Here is an 11,455-nt window from a genome sequence, read left to right on the forward strand (position 1 = left end):
AGACATTAGAATGACTTTGACATGTGAATTTCTTTTGTAGTTTCTGATTCTTGTGTGAGACTCAAGCCTTCATGTTTAGGTCTGCTTCTTTTTGTAAACTTTATGTACCTTTGTGATTTATTTGTTGGGCATGAAAAGCTGGATGCTCTAGGCTTCTGGTTCTCTTTTGATTTTATATTGGAGTGGCCAAATTGCTTTCATCTTCATGAGTTACCACAGAGACACAAGTCAGATGAGGATCATATGCTCTCAGGCCTTCTTCTAAGATCTGGATCCCTCCAGGAAAGATGTCCTCAGGAATTTGGGGGCTGCATTGGCCTGGAAGCATGGCCCAGGAAAGATGCTGGTCTTGGGCAGCTGGTGGCTATGCCACCCAGGGATACAAAGGGAGGTGTGGGTGTGAAGAGGCCCCAAGGGCTCCTGGGGACTGCAGGGAGGAACTGGGTTGGTCTGGATGCAAAGGATCAGGAAGCTGTGGTAGCTGTAAATCTAGAGGTCAGTCCTGGTGTCTGGGGTGCCAAGACAAGTAATGGGCAAGTACCCAGGCTAGGAGGAGAGATGGGGTGGGGGAGTTGGAAGGGTGAATGAGGCTGGGGGAATCAAGGTACAGTGGGTACTGATGGACTTACCTAGGAAAGCGGCTGGTGAGTTGTGCAGCCCGGGGAAGCGGAGAGAGGTGAGGGCGGGACCAGGCCCAGAGGGCTCTTGGGGACCAGGAGAAGGAATTGGGTTGGTCTGGATGCAAAGGATCAAGAAGCCATGGTTATTCTGGGAAGAGAGGTCAGCCCTGGTGTCTGAGGTGTCAAGACAAGAGATGGGCCAGTACCCAGGCTAGGAGGACAGACACGGCTGGGGAGCTGGGAGGGTAAATGAGGCTGGGAGAATAAAGGCCCAGTGGGTGCTGCTGGACTTACCCAGGAAATAGGCTGGCCCATTGTGCCTCACTTGTCTTCTTGATCAGATTGTACTGTGTAGACCCAGAGGTGGGACTCTAAACAGAATACATTCTGAAAATTCCCTTTTACTTTCAAATCATACATATGAAATGACTCAACTCTTTGTCCTACAAACTTTACTGTGGTTTGTGACCTGGTGGTCATTGCAGGCTGGCTCATCTCTGTCCTTGACAGGGCTCACATTCAAGACCTCGTTTGTCAGAATCTTGGAGTTTTGAGCCTTCACACTGCTGGGAGGAAGCCCTGGGTCTACTGCTCACCAGTCGCATGTGTGACTCATCTTTCATGCCACATAAAATATCCTTTCATCCTAAGCTGGAGAAGTGGAGATTAACAAATAATTGACAACTTCCATACCTCACAGGAGGAAAACTCATCCCACTGTCATCAAGAAATGCCAGTAAAATGCTGGCTATCACCTGCCCTCTTCTGCACACAGAATTCTTGGCAATTAAGTTTGGAGTCATAAAGGGTTGGGAAAAGATAGAGCATTAAAATAATAAACTGCCATTGATAAATATTGAGGAAGCTGTGTTTTATTTATTTTCATAATGAGACAAATTTTTAGCATTTTTCCTCCTGAGCCATGGCATAGTTCCAGCAGAGTTTGAGCTGCTATAGAGCGGAGGTGATGTATCCAAGCACCAGCAGTTGAGAAGTCCCACTGCTCTCCTCTAGCATGGCCTCCAGAGTAAGTCATCACATGTTAATATTCATCAGAAAATGGAAAGTTAGGGTGGCCAAAAAATCTGAAATGACAGAGAGGAATTTATAATATACTTGATCATTTTGTTTCTAGAAAGTGTGATTTCTATGATAATGATATTATTGTGAAAGTATAAATTTTCTTTCCTGACAGGGCATCTGCGGTGGTTTTAATGAGAAATGTCTCAAGCCAACTGAAATATTTGAATACTTTGTTCCCAGCTGGTGGCAATGTTTGGGAGGGTCACAGAATCTTTAGAAGGTGTAGTATTGCAGGAGGAAGTGTATCACTGAGGGCAAGCTTTGAGACTTCAATACCTGTTTGTGATTGAAAATGTGAGCTCTGCTCAAGCTGCCATGCCTTCCCTACATGGTGGGCTCTCACCACTCTAGTACAATAAGCCTGAATTAGCTCTCCCTTCTGTGAGTTGCCTTGGTCATAGTGTTTTATCACAACATCAGAAGAGTAATTAATATAGCATACAATCTATCTTTCTTCCTTTCAGGAGCATTGCTTTATAATAGGAAATAATAAATTATTCAGACCATGCTTGCTTCCCAAGAACTTAACATACAGGAAAAACAGAGGCGAATGGTCAAACATGGACCTATGAAAAAGAAAGTGATAGCAATGTTTTTAATATAATTTCTCAATGAAACAAAAGAATGATCTATTTCTGTGACAAGAAACTCCCTACATACTCTGTAATAAAAATTATCTAGAGGAAATATTGATTAATAGCAGCAATTTCATTACAACTTTCTAAATTAATTAATCCATTCATTATTAGCTGTTTATAACATACAGGTTTTGATTCAGAAATTAAAACAAATAGCGTACAAGATAAAATCTCATATCCAAGGAGATAACTATAAAATACTTCATATGGCAATAGTCACACATACTATGAATGGATAAAAAGATTATTCATTAAAAATAATAATAGCAAATATGAGTTCTAATATAATATTTGTACATTAGTACATTAGTCATACATTATTAGTTCTCAAAATCAAACTAAGGCCTACGAATTGCAAGTCACGTGTTTCTGTCGTCAGCCCTTCCCTGGGTTTTAAACTTCTTTATAATTTCTTAACGTCTTAATCCACTGCATTAATCTCTGTGATGCAGAAAATTAATGCCAAGAAGTCTCTTGAACTCAGCAAGCCGGCAATACTCGAAACTCTGCCTAATCCCTCAACAAGCGTGCAGCAAGAAGGAAGCAAACTTTGTCAATCCGTTCAAGTCCTAAAATTACCTGAATCTAGTGAAAATTTTCAGATGGATGTGATGACCACAGGTTGATGGTCCTGCATTTAACATGATGAGCAACTGAGCATGTATGGGAGAAGATGACAAGACATTGAGAATGGAAATGATTCAACAGGCCCTTTGATGTACCCAGAGTGCACAGCCACGGGACACACAGACTCAGAAGCCAGCAGGGAAGATGTAGACTCTGCAGTGATGTTGGCTGACCCACACTCCACTACACAGTAGTGACGTGAAGATGCAACAGATCAAGACTACCCTATGTCCTCTCACCCTCCTGCTGTATGATCAGAAATGTGAGCAGACTAGAAAGACTCTCAGAAGTCACTTTCCTCATTCTGGGCTCAAAATTACCTCTGCATTCTTTCTAATTATTGAAGCAACTTCAAAAAAATTTCTCCTGGAAAAATTAATTAAGTAAAACATGTTCACCAAAGATACTTACATAGTAAAAGTTAAGTATCTGAGATTCCTGTCCAGCCCATCGAGAACTTTCATATCCTCTGAAGTCAACTGGAATTCAAAAACCTAGCACATAAATAAGAAAGATTTTACTGTATTTAGACTGTATATTAGTAAATCTGCACATTCCAAGTTCATCAGACTGAATTAAAATGAGAAGTGAGTACCAGGTGCCTCATCACTCAATGTCCATACACATACTGAATCCACTGAGCACAACATGAAAACGAAGATTTGAAAAGAAGGGAGGAGGAGAGAAGCCTGACATCATTCAAAGACGAAAACATTGTGTACTTAGAGCTAACACCGAAGCACATTTGTTCAACTGTGTCACACAACTCAGGGATTGTGATTGGCACAGTTTCAATTCTGTCTGGGCAAGGAGCAATTGGAATATGAGAATGTCGCTTTGAACAGAGTTTAAACAGGCATTGTACAAATATTAATGATGAATTATTCAAAGGAGATAGGAACTGCCTTCCAGAAGAGCACTTTTTTTTTTTTTTTTTTTTTTTTTTTTTTTTTTTTTTTTTGTCTTTTTGAAGCAGAGTCTCCCTTTAGCCCCAGCTGTCCTGGAACTCACCATGTAGACCAGGCTGGCCTTGAACTCAGAGATCCGCCTGCCTCTGCCTCCCAACTGCTGGGACTACAAGTGTGCACCACCACGCCTGGCTATGAAGAGCACCTTTTATAAACCCTGAGCAGTTTGATTACCAACGGGATGATCTCCAATTGCTAACATGTTGAAACAAGTGGGCCCCTAAATCACTCGGACTCATATAACCAGCAATCCCAAGAACGATGTAGAAATAAAAAGCCAATCACATGCCAATAGATGCATTTAAAGGGAAGACATTAATTTCAAAATTCCTAAAATTTTCCTGTATATTCGAAACTCTTCAAAACAAAAATGAAAACATTAAAAAACTATGAGAATTATGTTTTCTATGAATAAGTCAGAGACTATATGCAAATTAGCATGGAAACCACAGAAGTCACTATATTATATAAAATTACATCTAATAACAGTAAATGCCTATCATAATTGTGGATTAGACACCTCAGTGTTGTCAAAAAAACATGGGTCTCCAACACAGTCTATACTTTCGATGAACCAACAAACAAATGCTTATACACTCTAGACAGAGGTTAGCAGATTTACTCTAAACTTTTTATAATGGAAAAATCCATAATAATCAGAACAGGTCAGGTGTGGTGACACATGTCTGTTAGCCCAGAACTGGGAAGGTAGTGACAGATTAAAAAAAAAAATAGTTCATCTTTAGCTGCATAGCAAGTTGAAGGCAGCCAATCTCAAAACCAACAGTAACCACAAAATAAACCACAGTTGAAACCAAAAAGAAGTCACAACAACTGCAAAAGCAAACAAATGAGTAAAACAGCCAGAAAGCATCTACGATCTGTAAACATCAGGAAACTGGACATACCAAGATACCAACGTTCCCATTTCCTTCTCCCACTTCTCAATCATACCACAAGGGGGTGCAGTAGCTCATGAAAGCCAGCTGCCTGAAGGAATTCCCAGATGCTCAAAGTTATCTATTCATTAGCAATGAAAAAAAAATTAATAAAAATAAACCCCTTGGTGAAAATATGGATGTGTAAAATGGAAAACACACAAAAGAATAACCAAGATATGTTTAAATAAGAGTCGGAGTTAGGAAAGCTGTCATTTTGCACAGCTAGACCCATTTCCAGACAAAACATTAGGCAAAAGTAAATATGGTAATTGATGATGGAGTGAGAAAGGCATCTACTCACTGATGGTGATTGTCTTTTTTACCTTAATATTTCAAATACATTTTGAGATGCACTTGAAATTGTAAAAACATCAGTTCATCAAACTGGCAAGGAAAGAAAATGAAATTTTGACTCTCTAGAACACTTATCAACCACAAAAGAAGACCATGAAGAATCTCAATATAGAAAGAGAAGGAATTCCTGTTCATATTTATACTTTTAAGAAATGAGAAAATTAGTTTGTGAGGTTACAGTTCAGTCAGCACGTGTGAACCCGCGATACATGAATTTCTAGAATACAAAATGCAGTGGATTTACCGATATAACGGTGCCTCCTTACTTCATCTTCAAGCGTCCACACGCTTCATTTTGTGGGCACAGAGCTACTTGCATTAGGATATAAAAGAAACTATTCCCACATATCTTGAGACTTCCCTAGCCTGCAGACATTATAGTTGTATTTTCCAGAAGGATTGGTATTCCCGATCTAAGATTAAACCAAGGAACTGCCCATAGGGGAGATCAAGAAACTGCACACAGGGGAGACCAAGGAAGTAGATACCACACATCTAAATAACAACAACATCTGTATAACAACACCTGATCTAGGTCTCAGAGTAGAGGGTCCTCACTGCTCTTCAAATGCGTAAGAGACTGCATCCGAGAATCCAGTGAAGGGCAAGATAATCTGATGGATGAACCAAGATAAAAATCCCTAAGCATAGGTCAAAGAGCTACATGAATGATTTTTTTATGGAATCAGTAGAAAGGCTTGGGAGACTTTCACTATGGAAAACCATCGTTAATGGTACAAATGATCTATTTGTAAGGAAAATAGAATTACTCTCTGCAGGGCAGGATTTGAAAAGATACTTGTTATAAAATGAAATTCAAAGTGATTTTTGATCTTAATTCTATCTACCAGTACAAACAGAAGCACTTCTGTGGAGCAGGGTAAAACCGGTCAATATGTGCGTAAAGCACACAGCCAAGGGAGATGTAAGCTAGGACTGAACTAAAAGAAATCTCATGAGTTTGCAAAGAAATAAGTAAGATAAATCTATGGGTGAAACTGACAGCCACAGCCTCACTCAGCACCTGAATGTTCTCCTTGATTCGCTTCTCATTGAGACTCTTGGCCAGGACCACAACCCCGCGCTGCAGCTGGTAACGAAGGGCAATCAGGGCTGGAGTTTGCTTGTATTTTTTTGCCATGGAAGCAAGAACTGGATCATCCAAGAGAACAGGGGAATTCGGGTCCACCCTAGAAGAAGAGGCAAAGAGGCTGAATACCTTAATCTATATATTTAGTGTGTTAAGAAACGGTCAATACCTATGATGCTGGTTAACAGAGACCACGGTTTCCTAAATACGATCCGTGGACCTGTGAAACTATTATCATCTTTTATTCTCTCCAAAATGTAGATTCACCCTGTATCTGATTCATTTGAGAATGATCTCCAGAAAGTTAGAATTTCAAGATTAGAAGTATGCCATCAACAATGACTTTAATTTTTAGGTTAAATTTAAGGTCAAACTTTAGGTTAAATTCCTAATGGCCTTATTACCAATGTTTCTCTCGGTGACTTCCCAGAGCACTGTAAGCGACCAGAACGATGTCTTTGGACTTGCAGAAATCCAGAAGTTTTCTCTGGTTGAGATAAATGTGACATTCTACCTGCAGAGGGATGATAGAACACTATCATATTACATGAAAACCCATATTAAATAGAAAGAAGAAATGTTCAAACTAAATCAGGTGAATCAGGAAATCCCATGAAACACAGTTTGAATTGAATATATGAACATCAAGACTAATATGATGGCTCATGCATGTTATCCCAGAACATAGGGGACAGGATGACAGTCACAATTTCAAGGCCAACCTGGGCTGCAGACTTAGACTCCACATCAGAACACAAAAAGATGAAAGAATTTTTAAGAGACAAAAAAAGAACCCATGTACATCGTCATAAACGTTTTTTTTCATTTTTGAGACCTGAATATTGCTTTTGCATTATTTTCAGCCTTCCTAGCCCCTTATACCTCTGTTCAGGTCTCCCCGACTCCCTCTCATTTTCCTGTCTTCTTCCTTATTATTGTTACATATACATATGTACATATATACATATATATATATATACACTTTGATCATGTTTAGATTCCTTCCAGCTCCTGTACCATCCCTTAACACCCTGCACCCAATTTCATGTGCTCTGATATATATATATAATGGAGTTAAATTTGTGTTCCTGAATGATTTAAGGCTACTTTTAATTGGCACATTTATTGTACACATGGATAGGTTTCATAAAGATATGTTTACGCAATTATAGTCTGAACTTTGATCATATCTGCTCTTGCCCTTCTGTGTCTCCCCATTCCCATAAATTGCACTCAGTCCTCCGTATTTTTATTTAAAAATCACTAACAATGAGGTAACTCATCAATACGTGGAATTTAGGTGAGTCCAATTTGAAGATCAGAATGTAGTAAGGATATTTTCCAGGGAAAAAATGTTTAACATTAGGACAATGATCCATTCTGACAACTTGAAATCACCTAAGCTTGCAACAGTGAGACAAATACTTTTCATTAAAGCACATATATCTAACGAATCCAGAATAACTGAAAAATCCTTCCTAGATATCATGCAGGTAAAGATCTATTTTACAACAGATAAGATGGAAAAACTTGAGAAAGAGACGTATGTGAATCACAACATTCATGGGAAAAGTAGTACACAAGACCATTTTGGAGGATATAGAAATTTCAACAAGAAATAACCTTTAGTGATCATTAATAATAAGATATATGTTGAAGATAGCTCAGCAGTTAAAGAGCTTGCAGTGTAAGCAAGAGGACTAGACTCAGGGCCCCTGCATGAAAGAATAGGGCAGAAGAATAACAGAAAACGCCCAGGATCAGACACATATACACACACCTACACCCCACACAGAGGCATCCACGTCCTTACGTACACACCCATACATTTGCATGCATGAAGCACAGAAAGATCATGAAAAGGAAAAGGAAAAATAGAATGGAATGGTTGCTTAGTTCCTAAATTCTCTTAATGGAGGTATGCCAAGAGAAGAATACATGTCTTTATTCCTAGAAGTTTTCTGCAACCATTGGAGATGGATAGTCATGCCTGCCACTAAATCTGAAAGCTAAAGCAACATTTTGTATGTATATATCTATATATAATCGCATATAGGAATCTAATTTGCAACCTCGCAAAATGTGAACAATTTTAGACACAGATGAAATAAAGTGAATGATCTTTACCATCCGTTCAGATTTTCTAAGTGCTTTCAGTAGGTTATCAGGAAAATTCCAGTAAAACAAACAATAATAAAGAGCACAATGTTTTTCTATTTTAATACTTGAAATCTGGTTCTTGGTCATGATATAGCAAATATACAAGTAACTTATGCTTTCATTTCCTGCATGGGACATGTACTTCTCTGCAAGTTGTTAAAAATACCTCTGAAAATGGATTCATGGAAGCAAAAGAAGTTCATTCATGATGTATTTGTTACCACAGTCCAGGAACAGAAATCAAAATATGCTCGGGAACAAAGTCATCTGGAAGTTTTGCTTTAGGTTCCTGAGTGTTAATTTATTTCACCTGCCCGAATGTGTCACCACAAACAGTAAACTTCTTACCTCCGACCTAGATACTCTTCATACTGTGTTGCAAATTCCAGTGTAGCTAACCCTGGTCACAAGCCAGACACCAAATAAGAAGCAACTTACTCAAACATCTGAACCCACACAAACCCTGACCACCACCATCAGCTATTTTCACAGGAGCCCTGGTGACCACACATGCAAGATTTTCCTCAGTCTTCCTATCTACAGTTCCTTGCAGCACCTTTCAGCCAACCTTTCATTGTTCATCCTTCAATGGTAAGTTCGTCGTCAGTGGTAAGTTCTTCTTTCCTTTGAGGTGTCATCAATTACTATAGTCCACCTTGGTCATGCTTATCTTCCTAAAATCTTACAAACAACTGGAAAAGTGTCAATATATAACAGAGAAAAGTAAAATCAAGTGTCTTACATGCCTTAGGAAACAGTCTGCTGTCAGCTGTACTGCTGCATAAAACGAAGCTGAAATACGAGGGAGCACCTATCAGCCACTGGCAAGGAGAGGAAGAAGGGGATGAACCACAAGGACAGGAGGCTGGGTTCTCACCTGGTTGCACACAGGCTTGTACTTGAGCCCTGGCTTGTTCAAGATCATCTCCAGCTGCCTGCGGTTAAAGTTGGACACCCCGATGGACTTGGTTAATCCTGCATCCTTACACTTCTCCATGGCCTGGGGAGGAAAGAGGTGGAACCAAAATAATCTACACAGTTAGCTACAGATGGACTAAGGGCAAAAGTTTTGCTGTGAGACAAAGCACTGTCAAGAAACAAGAAGGAGTCCATTGGAGTTGATTCTCAAGAAGAATAAAAGTAGTAAAAAAATAATGATAGTAACCATGTGACACGTCCTCTGCTCTCCTTAGAAAATTAGAATCTTCACTGCACAATCCTTTTCCCCAAACTACTTCCTTTATTTATGTTACATTACAGTCATGCCTGTTCCCCTAACTCTTAGACAAAATGACTCGTAGACAGGTCATTACACAAAGAAGACACAGTCCACTCTCACAACACTCTCTCTGTGCTTCCTGTGTGTTCTCTAATCCCAGCACTTACTTCCCAGGTCTCACAGAGATCCACTGTGTCAAATATTACTTTTCCATGTTCTTCTGTGGGGAGATTTTTCTCATCTGGCTATAAGAGAAAGAAATATTAATGTAATCTCTCAACAGCTCCATTTTCCCAGTAGCAACGCTCCCAGGTAAAGAGAAGGACAGGAACAGAGCCTCATTCAGACAGACGAATCATATTGCACATAATTATGGTTTTTAAACTGATTTGTAAAGAGTGTCCTCGGGTGGAGGGTTCTGTTATTTTTTGCATCTTTTTATATTCATAAATAATATACTTCATCTTCACGGAGTGTTTTAGTTGATGTTTCCTACTGAGGAAGCCTACAGGGACATTGCCATGAATGCCAGAAACAAGAATTTCATGATTAATTTCTGCTATGAATCAGTGTTCCTCATCTTGCATGGGTCATGAAGGGCTCACAGCAACCAACGATTAAAAATGACCACGTAAGGTTATTTTTGTGGTTGCTGTATGTGTGTCTACATGCTAATGTGTGAGTGTATGCACAAATTTTGTGCAGGTATACACATATGTATACTACCTTTTAGTGGTGTTAGCCAAAATCGCATCCATCTTCATTACTTCACACAATGTTTCTTACTGCCTTTTGAGAGTCAGGTATTCAGCTAAGTTGACAGGCCAGTCAGAGCCAGAGAGATTCCTCTGCCTCCACTTCCCAGCACTGGTATTACAAGCAGTTTTAGGAATCAAACTAGGTCCTCATCCTTACATGGTAACCACTAACCAAAGGAGCTATCCAAACAGACCAAACCATTTTTTAGGATTATTTTTGTTGCTTCAAAATACAGAGAAGCACAGAAGTATCAGTGTTGTATGACTTGGTCAGATGTCTCACCAATGGAAATTGCTGGAACAAAACTAAATGAACCTGAGGTAATACACTGGGAATGTATGAATAAATGAGGCATTTGTCAAGATGACTTAGAAGGTGTAATCTAGTAATTGCCTCATCTCCTTATTTATATTATATAAACTCTAAAATTAAGAAAAATGAGTTTGTATAAATCTATAGAATCTGAGTTCAACCAGCCATGAAAATGATGATTATGTTGACATCAAAGATGAACACTTCTGGTGATCCAAACTGTTCACCTTGACAGACACTGGGAAGTGAATGATGTAGAGGTCCACATAGTCCAACCGAAGGTCCTTTAGTGACCTTTCCAAGGAAGGTCGCACGAGCTCTGGGCGATGGGAGGTACACCAAAGCTAGAAAAGGGTGAAGAGTGGGATTTATGTTGGATTGATAAGCTCTAACAATTTGTGATTAGTAGACATTTTTCCATGGATAGGTAGCTGACTTCTTCCTGAATTCCCTTTAATCTGACCTAGCAAATTGCTCAAGACCCAACATTTTTATCGAGGACTTATAATGTTTATCATGGAAATTTATATTTCACTAAATTGATAAAGCACTTTGAGTATAAGGCTATTAGCTACAGAATTCATTGTGGAAGAACTATTCTCTCTCTCTCTCTCTCTCTCTCTCTCTCTCTCTCTCTCTGTCTCTTTCTCTCTCTCTCCGTGTGTGCACCTACATGTGTATATC

General features: G+C 39.3%; 1 protein-coding gene across 3 annotated transcripts in view; it reads right to left on the reverse strand.

Annotated features, from left to right (window-relative positions):
* Nucleotides 1-1,470: 1,470 nt before the first annotated feature.
* LOC103725895 (aldo-keto reductase family 1 member C1 homolog) overlaps nucleotides 1,471-11,455 on the reverse strand; it is a 16,377-nt gene continuing 6,392 nt past the window's right edge. For 2 of the 3 annotated variants that reach the window (XM_008823239.3, XM_029558718.1), the window contains exons 3-9: nucleotides 10,999-11,115; nucleotides 9,868-9,945; nucleotides 9,359-9,481; nucleotides 6,726-6,835; nucleotides 6,256-6,421; nucleotides 3,380-3,462; nucleotides 1,471-1,705 (exon numbers count right to left, since the gene is read on the reverse strand). In XM_008823239.3, coding sequence (XP_008821461.1) covers nucleotides 1,663-1,705; nucleotides 3,380-3,462; nucleotides 6,256-6,421; nucleotides 6,726-6,835; nucleotides 9,359-9,481; nucleotides 9,868-9,945; nucleotides 10,999-11,115 — 720 coding nt within the window. In that variant the 3' untranslated portion in view covers nucleotides 1,471-1,662. The remainder of the gene's footprint in view (nucleotides 1,706-3,379; nucleotides 3,463-6,255; nucleotides 6,422-6,725; nucleotides 6,836-9,358; nucleotides 9,482-9,867; nucleotides 9,946-10,998; nucleotides 11,116-11,455) is intronic. The other variant, XM_029558719.1, reaches the window with a different exon arrangement.

Source organism: Nannospalax galili, unplaced genomic scaffold (genome assembly GCF_000622305.1).
Source record: "Nannospalax galili isolate Female #2095 unplaced genomic scaffold, S.galili_v1.0 scaffold989, whole genome shotgun sequence".
Lineage (NCBI taxonomy): Eukaryota > Metazoa > Chordata > Mammalia > Rodentia > Spalacidae > Nannospalax > Nannospalax galili.